This window comes from Amblyomma americanum, chromosome 1 (assembly GCF_052857255.1).
Source record: "Amblyomma americanum isolate KBUSLIRL-KWMA chromosome 1, ASM5285725v1, whole genome shotgun sequence".
Lineage (NCBI taxonomy): Eukaryota > Metazoa > Arthropoda > Arachnida > Ixodida > Ixodidae > Amblyomma > Amblyomma americanum.
This window is the reverse complement of record NC_135497.1, coordinates 17949348-17968228: the sequence shown is the minus strand read 5'-3', so window position 1 is coordinate 17968228 and position 18881 is coordinate 17949348. Positions and strand designations below refer to the sequence as shown.

At 46.2% G+C, this 18881-nt stretch overlaps 1 protein-coding gene across 2 annotated transcripts in view; it reads left to right on the top strand.

Moving 5' to 3' along the window:
- The window catches only part of wcy (WW domain-containing adapter protein with coiled-coil wacky), a 156660-nt gene that overhangs the window by 71694 nt on the left and 66085 nt on the right, over positions 1 to 18881 (top strand). For both annotated transcript variants that reach the window (XM_077643649.1, XM_077643658.1), the window contains exon 8: positions 12329 to 12466. In XM_077643649.1, the coding sequence (XP_077499775.1) occupies positions 12329 to 12466 (138 nt within the window). The remainder of the gene's footprint in view (positions 1 to 12328; positions 12467 to 18881) is intronic.

Below are 18881 nucleotides of genomic sequence, written 5' to 3'. Positions count from 1 at the left end.
GCGTACCGCGGCAAAACGCACTGCAACCCTGACTTTTCTACTGTAAAACCATAAACAACAGGCATTTCGATGACAGGCAAGACACCCCTGATTATACGCAAGCCACCGCAGAGTGCATATCGCCGAATACGATGCCGATTTTGGCTCTAGTCGCTAGGCCTAACGACGAAGGTCAACGCCGACAAAGAGCTTACTTTTGCTGTTTCTCGTTTCTTATTGTTTCGCCATATTCGCATTCTCGTTCCAGGCCCATTGTAATGCGGGCGCAGTGCAGTTCCCGCAGCGGCGTGTTCGCTTTCCTGTTTAGATTTTGCCCAACCTGTGCGTTCATCGGCGACATGCCGAGGGCAGCACAGCCAGGCAGAGCTTGTGAAAGCAGTCGCCGCCCGTTGTCTGTGCACATGTCGCACGGCGAAATTTAGCCATGAGGAGTTTTAGAATGTGTGCAGTACAACTGACCCTTTCCGCCGGCTTATTGATAACAAGTTCGTGATTTTTTCCGTCAAAATTTGATTTTCCGGACTGCCTGATTTTTTGGTCGTCCCGGCCAGCGCCCATGTAAGTCTATGGCGTCGTAAGCTCATTAATTCAGATGCTACAGGTCCCTCACCGGCTAATTCAAATGGGCTCTCGAAAAGAGGCTGCATCCAGGGGCGCGATTACGGATCAGTCTCAAAAAACTGTCTCAATATTGAGACAGTGACGTCAAAATGACGACACCGAGAAACGCCGACCGCCGAATCGGCCAATGCGGAGCAAGGAGGCGGTGGGCTCCGCCCCGAAACCACTATTCGCACGACAAGGGACCGTAGACTAATGTTTTGCAGTAAAGACGCAGTGAATAAAAACGAGTAATGTTTTATTTTGCTAAGAAACTGTATTTAAAACCCAACAGCACCAAGCAAAAGAAGCAGTGTTTTCATTTTTGCAATTAAGTTTGCTGTTCAGTCACTTTTTTTGCCGCGAAGGTGTGCTGTCAGCGGTATAGCGTGAACATGTTAGTCTGAAAATGAACAAAAACGCAATGAAGGAAACAAGTAATGTTTTATTTTGGTAGTAAACTGTGTTGCAATCTCAACAAGACGAGGGAAAATTAGAAGCATTCTCAGTTTCGCAATTAAATTTGCTGCAGGTTAACTTCTCTTGCCATGAGGGCGCGCTGGCAGCGGCATAACGTGAACATGGCGGCCTGCAAGAAAACAGCTGATTCCATGGCTAGTTCCTGTTTTTTCGCGTGTCGTCTAAAATCAAGGTACTTTGCGGATGTCTTAAGTGCGCAGAAAAATCTGATTGAAGGCAGTGAATGCTACGGGCCTGCCGAGATCAACTTACAAGCAGCGCTCGGCTCGAAAATCGACGAAGACAACTTTAGTCTGTGTTCTCGGTCGGCGCCTATCGATCGCCGAGTGACGTGTGGTTCTGTTTATTTTCTTTAGAAAATACCAGAAAACCATGAATCATCACATAGAAGCAACTGCCGACAGACAGGTGCAGCTGCTGATAGCTTGCAATCTCGGTGCGGGAAATGAGAGCCGACACGGCCTGCCTCTGTGGCAGCACTCTTCTGCCTCGTAACCAAGTGTTGCCGCCCACATCGGGCTAAGCACTTGATGTTCCGTTTGTATTTTTGTAGCTCCGTTCGGTTTATGTTCAGTTGTTGCCGTAGTTTCTTTTTTTTTTCCTGTGCAAGATGCAGAAATTGTGATGTTTATGCTCCACTTTGTTTAGAGAGAAAGGAAGCACTTGACTTGATAACTTTGCTATTGTCACCGAGGAGAGAACGAGCTTGTTCCATTAACGTTATTTACTGATCATGTAGTAGATCCAGGGTCAACCAGGAAAGAAGTAGTTTGCTTGTATAGAGGCTAATTGCAACTGGGCAGAAAGTTGAGCAAGTTTGTTCATGTTTGCTGGTACACAGCGCTTGAATTGCATATGATCCAGGGCAGTGAGGTAGTAGGACAGGGCAGTGATGTGTAATATTGTATTTTGCTCAGCAGGTGGAGTGATGTTGGTATAACTGGGTTTGGTGAGGGCAGTGTTTGAAGGGCTTTAAATACTTTGCATAGCTTCTAACATGCACTTCCTTTCAGGTCGGAAGACCACTTGTTTTTTTTTTTTTTAAATTATGGTCCATCATTCTGAGACACCCTGTATACAGGCCACTCCAGTTTGAAAGGGAACAGCCATTTGAAAATGACTAGGACATTAAATACCTAGGCGAAAAGTAGCTTGAAAGCAGTTGCACTTATCACACATATTTTATGATAGCACAAGGAGCTTGTCCGGCCATTCGGCATTGTCACCGTCTCGTGTCATCATGGACAAGACTTCATAGCCCTGTGTTACGCAAACCAAGCTAGGTGTCAGTTATGGGGCAATAACCGAGTGCTCAAAGTTTCCCACAATGGAGCTGCCTGTATATTCTTAGAGCTGTAGAGCATTTCCAGTAACGGTGTTGCATGATTTGTGATTGTAAACTAACCTCTAATCACACACCATCTCCTCGATGATGTGTCTGTGATGTTTACACATCTTTGTCTATCAGTGAAGATGTTCTAGTCATTCAGCAGTCATTGTAGCCACTGCACCTTACAATCTTTATTGTGCATTGTTGTACAGCGGTTTCCTTGCAGTAGGTACAGCTTTTAGCACAGAGCGAAACCCCTAGCCACACACCATTACGCTAAAAGCTTAGGTTTGGTATTTACACTACTTATATGTGCCAAAATGTTTTGTAGTCCGGAAAATGCATCATGTACACTGTACTATGCCATATTTATTGTACAGGTAGCCTCTGTATGAAAGAAAACATGCACTTTGAACTCAATTTTTCAGATTTTTTTTCTTAACTGCACTCAGAAATGCCATACTGTAATTGTACATCAAGGTAAAGTATGCTTGTATGTACACTGCCTTTTCTGCAATAGAAACACTCGTGTCAAATGCTGTGCCTAAAAAAATAAACGCGCTTACTGAATGTATGATGCAATAAAAAACAGCTTTTTGATTCCAACAAGCATCACAAATATTTCATGCCTTATTCCAGCACTACACGTTTGGTTCATGCATGTTCGTCACACAGGTAATGACCATAGGCACTCCACCAAGCTGGAAGGAGACAGCAGAGAAGGGGCAGGTGGGCTGACATAAGCATTGACAAAAGAGAGTTCAAAATGATGCTTTTCAGAAATTGGGCGAGCTGCTTCAACACCTTTTTCGTCTTCAGGAAGAGACTGTGCAACACGCTGCTGAGGGACTGGAAGATATACTAGCAAACACACTGAAAATGAAGTGGCAGCCGGTGGGGGGCACTTGTTTGTCACTGCTGGCTTCTCGCTGCACACAGGTTGGCCAAGGGCACAACCACATCACACAATTGCTCACACACTTGCAGATGTGTGTTGTGCAATGACACAAGGAAATGACAGTGGCAACAGGGGAAGAGTGCCTGATATGACTCTCTATGCCAGCATGGTGAGTCGTCTCTGGACGCTAGATTTTCCATCGCAACTGCCGCTGCACCATCCCTCGGTACGCCTTCCTCTGGAGACGGGTCGTCCTAGAGAGGCCAAAAGTACAGCACCGCATGTTCTTCTCAGGAGGCAGGTGAGGAGGGATCCCGTCTGTACGAGGCAGCCACCATTTAGAGGTGGCCCGTTGTTATCTGGGTCAGAGGCAGTGTCGCCTGCACCCTCTGCTGATATGGGCACATCCAAACAAAGGCTGTGAAGTGCAGCACGTGCGGTGATGATGCGCACTGTCCACTTCCACTGGTGCATCCGGTGCCCTTGAAAGCAACGGAAGCAGCTCTTCGGCACTCCAATACAGCGCTCAGCCACAAATTGTGTGAAAGCATGTGGCGTGTTGTACAGGCCTTCTGCTGAGTCAGGTCTGTAATGTCATGCAACTGGTGCAGGCAGCCATGGCTCCAGTGGGTAGACATAGTCTCCTGCATTACAAAAAATGATGCGGCTAAGCATGTCCTTTCTCAGTGATCTCAACAGCATTGCAGGACACTCTGCTATACAGTAGAAGACTCACGCCAAGTAGCCCACATCCAGGCTTTGCTGAATATGACATTCAAGAGCATACATACATGCAGGATTTAGATGTATAAGTGAGCACTACTGTAAGGTCAGTCTTTTACCACCATATTCATATAAATGATGCGCTATGATTGCCTACAAAACACAAGCGCTGTCAGGTGCATTTTGCTTTGGTTTCTTCAACAGGAAAGGCTATGCATTTCAACAATGTAATATGTGTCCTGTGTTTCTGCTGCAATTATATTTAACAAAAGGAAAGGGTGGCAATACACTGTATCATACTGTAAAGTGTCTGCATTTGTGTAACTGTCCAGACTGATTCTTGTAGCTTTAGCAGATCCGGCCAAATGCATAGTGCTGGAGCTCAATAGATGTGACTGAGTTCGCCCGACGGGTGACACGGCTATTTTACTGCTTACCCAGAAAAAAAATCACCGTCGTCCAGCAGGCCTTCCTCCGCCTCGGAATGCCGCCAGACAAACGCGTCGCGGAAGGATCAGGGTCAGCGCGAGTCCACGGCCAGGATGCACATGTTCGCGCCACAGATCTGAGAAAAAACAAGCACAGCCCGTACTCACTCTCGCTGCCGAGGCCCGCACTTGTAGCTCATGCACTTGTAGCACTTGAACTCATGCGGTCAAAAACAGTGGCCGAGGTATACTCACTATTACGTCCGCAGCGTAGAACCGCTTGCGGCTCGTTCGCAGCACTGCCCCCAGACTCCTTGATAGTGATGAGTGCCCAATCGACACACCCGACGACGCCGGAGATGCTGCCGCGGCGAACGTTTAGGCAAAGGACGCCCTCCTTCGCCGCCGCCTTCTCCTCGGGTCTCCTCGGAAAGCGAACACCCCCCTTCTGTTACCCAACGTTGACATTGGTCTCCGCTGCCCGCCGCAAAGGCTTGTTCACAGTCGGTTGGGCTGCGCCGACGTTTTCTTCATTTCCAACGGCGCCTTGAAACCCACCGGAGGCGAAGAAGCGCAGCGCGCACAGCATCTGCCGCTCCACTGACAGCGCACTCACCCGCGCACTTCCCAGTTCAACGGCGAGTTCGTCGCACAGACACTGCGCAGTCTCCTCGAAATAACTCTCCCGCGCGTCAAAGTCGTCTTCATGCACCCTCCGACACCGTTGCTCGCGCGGTCACCCGCGTATACGACGATGTAAACAGCCGCCATTTTCTGTCTCAAACGTGTTGATACTACTTTTTCCAGTCTCAAAAAATCGTCTCAATCTGCCCGCATAATTAGATGGCCAACGTCACCACTTCTGCGCCATTTACGACGTCAGTCAGTGACGAAAAAAATCAAAATGGCCGCCGACCAATAGGAGAGAGGCAAATGATATACTTTTTGAGACAATTTCGATTGAGACTGATCCGTAATCGCGCCCCAGGTATGACCGTTGAGTGATTTTCGAAATAGCCCTACTCAAAACCTGAATCCCATGCTGCAGAGTTGCCTGTGCACCTCTGAGCTTTGAGGAGAAGCTCACATTTCGAGGCCCGGCTGTTGTGCAAAGCACACAGCGCACACGGGAGAATTAATGTGGAAAAGGAGGCGGCGTGGGCTACTGAGAAAGGAAAGGCAGTACAAGTGCTGTGAGGAGTAGGGAAGGGAAGGGTGAACTTTTGTACCACAGGGCAGTGCGAAGCACGAGTGGCAAGAAGTTGTGGCACTGCATGGGTCGTTTTGCCACTCTGGGTTGTGTCATATGCGTTTCTTAGTTTTTGTCTGTTTAAGGAGGGACACTGGTCTTAGCTAACTTCTTAAAACAGTGCAGCAAAAGACACGGACGCTGACAGAAGGGACACATACAGCGCTGACTTCCAACTACATTTATTCTTGAAATTTACGTGCATTAATACTTTTAGCTTGATGCGTATAAATACAGGAAAAGAATGGGCGCAGTTAACAAAGTGCGCAAAATGCAATTAGCATTTTTCTTTTTTTCTTTAGCATTGTACCTGTTTGCCATATCTTGCTCATCAAGCCATGTGTATAAATTAGGGGTGTACAAATATTGAAATTTTTGAATATGTATCGAATACGAATATAAAGAAAAAATGGCTACGAATATCGAATCGAATATTGAATATCTGTTCAGTACAAAAAAAATTTCTGAAAATGATGAGCAAGCAAACGTTGTTGCCCTTATTTTATTTTTTTTTCAAAATAGTGTATGGTCTTTTCAACTAAAATAAACAAAACTAGACTGCCTCAGTACCATATAAAAAAACGTGCACAGAAATGCTTACTACTTGATTAGACATAATAACAGTATCCAAACTATAATGGGGTCATGCAAAACAAAATCCATAAAATGACAAGACTGGCAACAAAAAAATAACGTGATGACTATTAAACCTCATTCATTCGGAGTTCAAGGGACTGGAAGAAATGCCCGGTTCATCTGAAGGCCTCTGTTAATAAAATTCCCCCCCCCCCCCCCCCTCCCGAAAAAAAAAAAAAGAAATGCTGCCGGAAATGCTGAAGACGCAGTAAGGCCTTATGAGGCGGCTCCATCGCGCTAACACACACTGGCGTCAGAGCGGCGAGGCGGTTTCTAAAATGGAAAAAGAAATAAGCCGCGCGGAGCTGGGATTGGACTATCGGCGAATGCGCGGGCCGACATTTGAAGTTGCCGCCGGGCAGCGGTGAAGCTCAGAAACCGAAACTATGCAGCCAGGCTGTTTTTTTGCCCTAGCGACGGAGTCCTTCCGATTGTTGCCACGCCTACCATTACGGCCGCTAAAGAGGTGTCTGGTTACAATGCACCATGCAGTAGGCGGGATTTTTACAGGATTGCTTGCCCTATTGTGACAACTCGACGCGCCCCTTCAGGAGGCTCCCGCGGCATTCTGCAAGTCGGCTTTCTCGCATAGCGTAGTTTACAAAACGGGATGGCGGAAGGAAGTCACGCTCGGAGAGTTATGAAGGCGACAGGACGCGTTCTTCAGATGTGGGCATTAATGTGGGCTTCGGATGTGGGCGTATTACCGAAAAATTTAAAAAAAGCACGATTTCGCGTTGCTATTGCTCAAAGCGGCCCGTTGGCCATCTTGTTCGCAGCATGGGTGATATGTGGGAAAGGGGAAATTCTCACGAGGTGAAGCCTTACGGCGTCGGGGTGCGGTCAGTCCGCGTGATAAATGGCGGAGAAGGAAGGGGATAGGACCTCTGTATTGTTTTCCTGGAATTTTGAACTCGATTATCGGCTAATTTGCTCAGATATTGTGGTTTTGCCACGGTCGAATTTATGAAAGTGTGCGCAGTATATGATCGCTGGCGAGTATTCGGGAATTTTCGAATACAGTGGAACCCTGTTCATACGTTTTTCACCGGACCGCGAAAAAAAAACGTAACAGCCGGGAAAACGCAACAGTGAGGAAAGGTCCGAAAATTAATGAAAACAGTGCAGCTTTGCCTTGAGACAATTTATTTCGACGTCAAGTGAGCTTAGGTCTTAAAAAAATCGAGAATGGTCGATTGCCGTTTTTTTCCGCTCGCTGGAAAACACCACGCGTTTCTCGATGGCCTGGAAAGCCGCATTGCTCTCAGCATAGCTTTGAGGTGCGACGTACCTGCGGAAGAGGTCCAGAGCCGCGACGGCTTCTCCAAAGCTCGGGTCCGCCAACTCCCCGGAATCATGCGGCTCATGCTCCTCGTCATCATCACAGTCTGAGGCTTCACTCGCAGCCGAGTCTGCAACGATCTCGGCGATACTCTGACACTCGGACGTCACGACAGCAGCATCCACGGCGACGTAGTCGTCATACGTGACTCCCGTGGCACCCAGCGCATTCAAAGCTTTACTCAGCTCTTGATCATGAGAGGCTGCTTCCGTCTCTTCAGCTTCCGTGGCAGTTTCCTCTCTGCCGTCCATGCAAAAGCCACACCGCGCGAAGCAGTGCTGTGCAGTTGACGTGCTCACTGCAGTCCACGCTGAAGTGACGTAGTGCATAGCGTCCAGTATTGACTCTTTCCGCGCTGGCTGCCTGTTGACTGCGTTGAGAACATCCAGCTTTTCCTCGAGGGAAAGCGCCTTGCGCTTGCGCGACGCCATCAAAGGACGACAAATCGCTCGCGGTGTTAGCGAAGCCCGATGAGGCGTAGGCAGCATAGGTGTTGACGGGAGGACACGGACGACTCGGATGGGTTGAACCGCACAAACAAGAAAGACTGGATTGCTGCGGGCCCGCGGGTTTTACTCGCTTCGGCTGACGAGGCAGTGGCCATCTAGTGGCAATCTCTCCAACTCGCATGCGGCTTTTTATGGCCTCCGAGATTACCCACGCGCATGCAAGGGGGTGATCTCGGAGGCCATGGTTTTGTAGCCAATTTCGTAGCCAAGCCTGGCCAAGACTCGTCAAAATGGCGGTTGGCGCGCGTTGCCCGGCCGGGTTCGGGGTGCCAGGTTGCGACGTATCATGCGGGAACGTTTTCACAGCTGCAACGTAACAGCGGGGTACCCAATACATTGCATCCTATGGGAGCTATGCCGGGACCGGACGAAAACGACCTAACAGCCTGGAAAACGCAGCAGTGAGGAACGTAACAGCGGGGTTCTACAGTATTCGGAATTTCACGAATATCAATTTTTGAATACGAATATGAATCCAATATCAAACATATTCGATTTGTATTCGAAATTTCGAATATTTGCACACCCCTAGGATAAATACATGTAAATTTCAAAAATAAACGCAGTTGAAAGTCAGCAATCTGTGTGTTCCTTCTGTTTTCGTCCCTTCTGTTTGCGTCCCTTCTGTTTGCGTCTGTGCTTTTTGCACTGTTTTAAGAAGCAGGGACCATCATCTAGCCTGCACGTCTGCCCTTGTGAACTGGTCTTAGACCTATTTTCCTCATTTTCAGTCCAATCCTAATGAAACTGTATCACCTTGCCGTTTTTTATACTGGTTTCAAATCTGAAATTACTTTTTCCATAAATTAGCTGTTTCCTAAGGTAATTCATTTTAATTCATCATTCATTAGTACCTCTGTGCACAAAAAACGGCTCAATAAAAAAACTTTTTAACCTATGACTACATTATAGGGTGAGTAAAGAGTGCAAAAATCAAGGCCGTTTTTTCATTTTAGCCTCATTTGTAATTAATTTTACAGCACTTGGAATAACAACATTTAAGGTGTGATTATCATGTGTCGATAATCTTTGCAGAATTACAAATTCAATTATTGCACACATTGTGCCCTCAGCTTCCCTTAGCAAACAATATAACATCTCTGTCTGTCCTAGATATCGAGATACGAAGACAGCCAGGTGTCCAAAGTTTTCATGCTGTTAAATCATCTGCTCCTGCACAAATTCAGTGCACACGATGATCTGAATTTAATATTGTGGACAAAGTACCGATTTCCTGAAGGAAAAAGAATTGTTAGAGTTGGAGACTAATGGCTGCGGATTCCAGAAATGTCATTTTTAGAAAATAGATTTTCGGGTAATTTTTTTGGTCCGAAAGACCAGTGTCCCCCTTTGTGACGCTGAGGCTGTGGAAAACTATGCTGTGTTCACGCAAAGATTTGGTTTCTGTGTGGGATCAAACTCTCGTTATATGCATAACCACGTTTTGTATCAATGCGGCACTTCCACGAGACTTAGACGAAATCAAAAGCATGATAGAGAGAGAAAGGAATTTTAATGAGAGGAAAGGAGGAGAGGTTCGGCCTGTGGTAACATGACCCTGGCCTGCATGATAAGATATGATTACTGAAAATAATTATTGCAGGAAGGGATAGGAACAGAATGGAAGGATTTCTGAGTGTTTAGTTTGTAAACCAACACTGTTTAGTAAGTAGCCAATTGTAGACAGCATCCTCAGCCATGCTATTACCAGCAACTGATATAGTAAAGATTTTTGCCAGTCTCAGTTACTATTAAATTTTGTCACAAAAACCATTAGAGGTAAGTGGTGCCAAACATAGCACCTATTGAAGTTTTTTTTGTGTTGTGAAAAACTTGACCTCACTGATATTTTGAGACATGCGAGTTCACGTTAATCAAGTTTTTTTTATTTGTGCTTGAAGTTGCTCCAAAATTATTTGCTCCACAACTGCTCCAGCACACACATTTTCTGCTCCATGTGTGCTACAAAACCTATTGTATTTGCTCGTGTAATGAACATACTTTTTCCAGAAAAAAAAAAATCTTAAAATTTGGTGTCTTTTATGCGAGGTAAAATATTCAGTAAAAATTTGAAGTGCAAGTGGCAAAAACTAGACAGAAAGTAGGCTGGCAGGTGGAATGAATACTTCATCCCATATGACTCACCTTCAAAATAACGTAATCCCCTCTCTGCAGGACATAAATTAGTGTGGACAGAAAAAAAAATTACTCAGCCCGACCACATTGAGCACAATCTCTTTGCTCGAGAGCATATCAATAACTTTAAACCCGTACGTATAAGTCGTGTGGCAGTCCATAATGCTGTGCAAAGAGAGGGCAACTATAGTAGGATACAACTTAAAATAACAGTAGTTGTTAACACTGGGCCATGATCCGTGGCGTGCTGTATTACTCTGCTAGGCAGCCACAAAAGTAAATGAAATCAGCTGTTTAATGTTTGACTTTATTGAACGAGCCAGGTATCAAAATTCTAGAGCTTGTAACTTTTTCTCGTGATTAGCTTCTTGTTTAGATGATGAGAGAAGTTTTAGCAACGGACTATTTTTTGTCGTGGAGGAATTCTGTGCTCCGGTCTTTAATATGGGCGGAGCATACTGCAGACTTAAGTTGTATCCAACTATAGAGGTAACTCTGGCACAGCCCACAGCATTCTCCACGAAGCATAGCTGCAACAAGTGGCCAGAATGTAATTTGTCAGATGAAAGAGGGGAACCCATTACAATCAGCCGTAGTTTCTGTTGGTTTTCAGGTTCTTCTTGGAACATGCTTATCAGCTGTTTGTCCCATAAGGCTGGTTCACATTCAAGTGACTGAGCGATTGAGCAGCGAAAATTTCCAACTAGTTGGAACCTCACCGCTCACAACAGTGACGACTCAAAACAGGTTTTTGCTCTGCGGCGGCAGGATTCGCTATCATTTTTGCTTGCATGTGAAACAGGCTATATATAAGGTGAGGTGTAGTAACCTTGACATTCAACAGGTGACAGTTTTTTGTGTTGTGCAGTATTGCATAGCTGTTTTGGGATTCAAAAAAGGGCACCAGCTGCCATCGCTCTGCGCCAAAAGAAGGGGATGTGTTCATTACATGAGGGGGCCGCTGTATGAAACTATGGGCCAATTTTGGTATGAAGTGTAATTAAATTAATGCAGTATTCAATAGAGCTAGAAGAGAGATGGCGCGATCGCGCCGCCGCTGTAGACCGGCAGCAGAGGCATGTGCTTCTTCCCGCATGTTCCCTCTCTGTCCACCCGCCGCAGGAAACGGACTCTTCGCCTTGCGTCGCTGGCGCTCTCCGCTGTCCCCGCTCCCGACGCGCGAGAGCTATCGGTGTCCGGAATCACGCGAGCAATGTACCGCGCCACGGCAATGGGCGCGCACTGCTCGTGCTGTTTTGTTTTTGCAATGCCCTGCTATTTTTTGCTTCTTTTGAGCGTGAACTGTTGTAGTGCCACGTGGTATTTCGTTCATTACATATTTGGAATCAGCCTGCGAAGATACGAGTTCTCTGAAGATTTCATTACTAAGACTTCTTTAATAAAAATTTATTTCTGAGACCTTCTTCCCCCCTTACCCTTTCGATGGTCCGGTCTCAAGCCACTGGATAATAAGATCACCATCATCTTTCGTTGGTGCTAGTGTGTCCTAGAGACTTTTGTTTCCAATAGTAGCTTGAAATATCCCACGTGTCCATCACACCTCTTATGAGCATGATTGCTGTATCTGCTGTATCTACAGGGAAAGCCATGCCTTTGCACATCATTTTCCAAGGTGTGTGGGCCTTGAACTTGGCTTTGAAACCATGTACATGCCAGGTTTGGTACTAAAAGCAAAAAATGTGTTGAGAAACTTGCATAGCAGTGCAGCATGCATGTCTTCATGTCTAGTTTTTTTCACTGCATTGTCAGGTGTGTGTGTGCGTGCGCGTGCGTGCGTGCAAAGGGTCTACCTGTTGTGTTCTTTCTTTGTAGTAGATTACGTGAATTGTCGAGACAACAAGTCCTGAAGTGACTCTTCTGCTAAATGTGCCTAATGTGTTGCAGATTTGGTGTAAGGAGTTCTCTTTCATTGTGGTTTTGATTGTGCTGTGAAAGTGACAGCATTTAAAGCGGATCATTTTTGTTTCATTGTGCAGAAAATGAGAAGCATTCCACTGCTAGCAGCAACTCTGTGGTGTCTAGTTCAACACGGCCTTACCAACAGCCTGCAACAACAAGGCATCAGAATGACACTCGCCGGTCTTCACAGTCGCGTAACCAAGACCCTCGGAAAGGTATGCTAGCTATGGCTTGACCAGTGCAGAGAGTGACCGAGTTCAGTGGCCACCGGGAAATAGTGGAAGGTGGCATGGCTCATCCGGTAGCGCAGCCATGGATGCAGAGGGCCACTGTTGCCTGGAAATCTCCCTGCCCTTGCAAATTTTGCTCTTTTCAAAATCATGCAGCCTCACTGGCCTGGGAAATATTTGCTCTGTTCAGGAATATTGCATCATATTTCTAGGTCATACTCATCTGTTGCTGTCCAGCTAGGCATGCACCATTTGTGGAGGCACCAGTAGTAGATGCAGAATCATTACTCCAGCTGTGGGCTACATGTTGCAACACTCATGCTTAAACGAGTACAGGCGCCAAGTTTTTTTTTATTTGTAATCATGTGCAAGGCACTGGTAAGCATAAATTCGCACGTGGAATTCTCCTGCATCCCATAAACAGTTTGTTTATATCTGAGTGTCTTCTCTCAAGTCGTTTAGAGCCAGATTTTGGTTTCAATAGCCGAATGGTGGCTGTGATGCTGAAATTCAGTTCAGGTCATGCAAGGCGTACTAACTAAAACAGCATTATTATAGTTGCCTTTTTATTTGTTATCATTCCTGCTCTTGAGGCAGGATATCGAAGGGGCATAGTGAATTGAGAGCATTGTAAACAGCGTGAAAAAGACTATATCTCCTGTGCTTTTTTGCGCAAAATGGTGCTGTCAAAATTCACACGTGCCGCTCTGGCTTGCTTAGACCATTTGTAGACAGCCTCAACAAGCTGCACGTGCCTCGCACCGCGGGCTTGCTTTGCTTTTGATGTCGAAGGATGGGGCATTTCCTTCGACGTCACTTCTTTTGGAAACGGGGGAGTTCAGGGTGAATGGCCTGGGTCCCAGTTCTTTTGCGGTACACACCCGCTTCCGTGTCGGGTTTGCATCCGCAATGCGGAGAATGTTCACTTTCTCCTCCAGTGAAAGTGCTTGGCACTTTCTTGATGCCATTACACGACAACACAATGACCATGGCAAACGACGAATTCACTCCTTGCGTCCCGCATGGCGCGTGTACAGCAGGAAAAGACACGCAAAATGATCCCTAATTGAAGTCTTGAAGTGACGCAACTATATTTGCTAGGACGGAATCAGCCACGCTAGCACTACCCGCACAAAGAAACAAGGATAGGTAAAAAAAAAGGAGCAAGCACTGCTGTTGATGATGGTGGCACAGCGTGCACAGTGTGCCCTAACGCCCTCTGCCTAACGCAGCAGTGCTTGACATGCCGGGCCAAGCCAGGCCCAGTGTAAGCATGGCCATCCCCACTTGTCACGCAGGGTGGCTTGGGGTGCCAGCTCACGATATATCATGCAGGAAGATGCCCGAAGTTAAGACAGCGGGGTTTCGAATGCATGGAACCCTATGGCAGTCATGCTAGGACTTGACCACAAGAACGTAGCAGCCAGGAAAATGCAGCACCTGGGAAAGCATCAGCGAGGTTCTACTGTATTCTGTGAATGCCTGAAATTGCGCTCGGTGCACACATGAACTTCATTAAACAAATCTGTGGCCTATGCTGCTCAGTAAACTTTTAAGGACAGACAATAACTAGCACGAGCCTGCACCACATTAAATGTTCAAATAAAACGCTCATGTTACTGAAGCAGCTCGTTCTTCTGAAACATTTTCCAGAGTGGTGGTCACACAGCGACAAGGAATTATTTCCATTCTTAGCATGTTTAAAAATTCATTGTACTGTATTTACACGATTGTAAGTTTCCTATATTTTTTTAATTTGGAAATCTGAAGTGGAGGGGTTGGCTTAGAATCGGAACCAAAGCATAGCACCATAACTATAAAGGCGAGACAAATGAGATATCAGGGATGCTACAGCATGGTTGCAATTTTGTGTTTGCTCTATCTCTCTCCCGTGTAGCATGCGCGCGGTGATTCTGCACGCTTGTTCGGGATATTTTTCTTTCCTTTTTTTTTTTACTTTAAACTGCACACTCGGTGCTCGAGGGAGTGTCGAAAGTTGATGGAAGGGCCACTGTTCCAGTCGCAGCACAAGTGCGGCATCACCACTCGGAATGGCAGCACTTCCGGGCAGTGTCATTAGCTGATGAGAGCCTATGCCACTTACACATAGTTTCTCTTTGGCTCTGTTCGACGCATGTGACTTGACTGCCAGCAGTGTTTTACCATTGTTAATGTAGTGCTTCGTCATTTGTGCTCCGGGTTTGGTAAGCTTCCGGCGCTTGTTGATGGCTACATCCAAGATGGCTGTCATTCTTTCTGCCGAAGAAACTAACAACTGCACGCTGGGCCGCATGTTCGACCTCTTGGAACAGGTCATACAGGTGTGGCTGCAGTGAGACAAAATTTTCAGCTTTTCCACAGGATGTCACGGTGTGATTGTTTGCTAAGTGGGGGATTTCTTGGGACAACGACGTTAGAACGATGTGCTGTGGGACTGCATGCAGCATTGATGACGACGGCTAGTGACGGCGTTAGTGAGGACTATGGCGCTTGTGTGGACAAGTAGTCCAGTTACTAATACATTTTCATTTTGGAATGTGCCCATGTGCACGTCCTTATTTTTTTTTTTCATGGCATGCGATGTGGGGAGGTCAACTTAGTCGTGTAAACACGATAAGTAGGGGTGTGCGAATATTGAAATTTTCGAACACGAATCGAATACGAATATGAAGAAAAAATGGCTTCGAATATTGAATCGGATATCAAATATCTGTTCACTATAAAAAAATTTCAGAAAATGTGATTAAGAAGCGTATAGGATTGGGCAAGTTGGTCAGACATGCTTAAGGAATAATGGCGCAGCATCTACTGACTAGGACTTCTGTGTGTGTGTGCTCTCCTGCTCTCCTAGCAATTACTTGATGCTGCACCATTATTCCTTTCAGGAAATGATAAACAAGCAAATGTTATTTTTTTCAAAATAGTGTATGGTCTTCGCAACTAAAATAAGCAAAACTAAAATGCCTCAGTGCCGTTTAAAAAAAAAAACATGCACAGAAATGTATACTATTGGTGAGACAGCATAACAGTATCCAAAACCAAAACCAGTTGTTGGGCGAGTTGGTTATGGATCACTGGATAACAGTGTCCAAACTGTAATGAGGTCATGCAAAACAATATCCATAAAATGACAAGACTGGCAACAAAAATAGAATGATGACTAGTAAAACCGCATTTATTCGGAGTTCAAGGGACCGGAAGAAATGCCCTCTTTATTCGAAGGCCTAGGTTTATAGACTTCGCTGTGCCCCCCCGATAAAAAAAAAAAACCTGCCAAAAATGCGAAGATGCAGTAAGGCCTCATGAGGCAGCTCCATCGCGCTAACACTTGTAAGCCTGTGACGAGCTGCCCGTGTTGGAGAACAACACAAATGGAAGCAAGGGGCCGGGGAACACACACTGGCGTTGGAACGAGACGGCTTCTAAAAGGGAAAACTAAATTACCTTCGAAGTGCAATGCGGCCTCCAAAAGCTGCGCGGAGCTGGGATTAGACTACCGGCGAATGCGTGGGCCAACAGCTGCAGTTGCCGCGGGGCAGTGGCGGAGCTCAGAAACCGAAACTACGCGACCAGGCTGTTTCTTGGCCTAGCGGCAGGGGCCTTCCGATCGTTGTCAGGCGTGCCGTTAAGTCCACTAAAGAGGTGCGTGGATTACAATGCACCATTCAATAGGCGGGATTTTTACAGGATTGCTTGCCCTATTGCGACAACTCGACGCACCCTCTCACGTTCTAAACTGAAAACAAAAGCTGCAATTATGAACTTGGTTCCATAGAAACAACCTAGATGGCGCAGCATGTCCGCAAGCGCCGAAATGAATTTTCGGCGGCTTTTTCAAAACGTCGGTCATATATGCCCGATTGCCTATGGCGTGGTAACGAAAGAGTTAAGCAAGTCGAAGTTACCAGGCGCCTCTTTTCTGCTGTAAATGGCGGACAGCTGCAGACACTGCCTGGATAGAACGGTGACAGCCTGAGCAACGCGCACAAACTGTCAAATGTTACCTCGAGCATGAGCAACAGCCTGAATTACTGCTTGAATTCAAAGTACAAGTATTTCGTTCGTTGCCTCTTCAAAGTACTCGTTTACTCTGTGACGGTTGACCCACACCACTAATTTGTGCGACGAAATGGAAAAGGCGGTGTGAAATTCTCTTTTTTGGAATTACTGAATTTCATGGTTGTTCCACAAGATGCGCCACTTTGAACAAATGCATAGCATTGATTACAACTGCCACAGTCTAGCGCATGTGTCAAACCACACGACAAACACCACGGCCGCAGCAGAGGGAATGTTTCTGCACCTTTGCGCTCGATTTGGCTGCTGCACTGAGAGCACTAGTGTCAGGCTACAGTCGTGCTGTGAGAACTGGCGCTACACTGGCACGCCACTTTCGTGAACTAGTACAAAGTGCAGCCAAATCGAGGAGACCGAAAGCTAGCGCGCCTGTTCGAGCAGTCAGAGTCCAGGCCGAAAAAGTAGTTTGCCATATAGCCAAAGTGAACACAGGAATTTTTTGTTGGGACGCATGCAACCCGTAGACATTTTCTTTTTTAATATACACCTTAGAATTATAAAAACTTGTGCTGGTTATAGAGTATTTATGCTGATTTCAAATATGTAATTAATTTTGCTGCAAGTGACATTGATTTTGTTTTGTACCACGACAATGTGTAAAATATAGGCTTTTATTATGCCCCCACTTTTTCCATCACTAAACTTTCATAATTATGGGCCAGTGATGGTTTATGTTTTGTCACTTGAATTGTACAGCCGAGCCCACATACAGTGGCCGCAGATATAATGAACGCTTGTTTATTACAAACATTTGCTGTGCTACTGTCAAAATATTCGTGAGGGCGATGGCAATTTACAATGAACAACTGCGACTGCTCAACTTTGTTGTAGCGAACGAGGAGGCATTGTAAAGTCGGCACTGAAGTTGAAAAAGTCGCACATTCAGCAAGAGGGCAGACCGAGCAGAGTCTCTCAGCCACCGCGACACCACCCCAGAAAGAAAATAAAAAGGCGGCATTGAAACTGGAGGTAACCACCGGCCAAGCATGTGCCGATCGCCTACAAGTCAATCACTGACTGCATGTGCACCGGCTGGTCAAAGCACCCGAAGTGGAAGCAAAAGATACTGCGCATGGTCATGGATCAAGCTATGGCAGCGATTTCAGAGGTTTGAATGCCTTGGTGGCCACTCCGTGGTATGCACCGCCTGCATGCCCAGTTGGCTCCACCTTCTGTGTTGCTACCATGTACGGGCAGCTCCAGATAGCAGACAGTACAGCTGATACATGGTCGCTGCAAGTGGCCTGGAACGATAGGTGACGCTGTTGAAAACAGGCATGATCAGGCGCCTGGAGATTCATGGCAAGTGTCGTTGATGCATATAGCTGGCCGGATGTTGACTTGGATGCATGTGTTCGTGCGGAGAAAACATCGCAGTGCTGTGACGGATCCATTTGTACGCAAAGTACGAGCACTTGCCAATCAATAGAAATCTGATTATTGTGACCGACCTACCATGAGCTGCCTTGGACGCTTGAACCCCTAAAGCAGACTTTTAGCAGCAATGATCTCAGCGAGAACATCACTGCGCTGGAGAGCATGAAAAGTACCGTGGTAGTTCCTGCTTTCAGGAAGTAGACGTGCATGAAGCATTTTTTTACGAAATTAACGCCAGTTTTCGTGAAATTAATACTTTTGGCTGTAATAGGGGGAGTCCACTTGCTAAGAGGATTGGATACAGTGAGCGCAATCCCCATGACTGTCAGGTTCGTTAAAAGTGTAGAGTGCCAAAAACTAACTAGGAAACGCATATAAAATATATGCTGCAGGTGAAAAATTGGAACCTGGGGAGTTACAATGTCCATACGTAGACAAGGGAAGGGAAAAGGGGGGCTCGTTATGACATTCATGACGGAGCCCAACAGTCACTGAAACCAAGGAGCATAGGGGATGTTTTCTTTTATATACATAATTAATAATTTGTGGCCCCTATACATAGGAGCTTAATACGCTATTATTTTAAAGATAATTGTTTAGAAAAGAGAAGAAAAAACAAGCACATGCTGCCAGTGGGATCTGAACCCACGACCTCTGAATTTTTTTGTCCGGTGCTCTACCAGCTTAGCTACAGCGATGGCTGTCCAATCTTCTGCTTTCGGGGGTATATGTAGTGTGACGGAACCTTGAAAGTGTTCACCAGCACCTCGGGAGCCTAATACACAACTTGGAAATAGTCACACGACAGGGATGTATGATTAAGTTCTGCTGGGTGCCTAGCCGTGTTGGAATTGATGGAAGTGAAAGAGCTGACCTATGTGCTTCACAAGCTCGCAGTCATGAAATCAAGGAAGTGTGATGACCGCCCATAATGCGCAGGTCCACA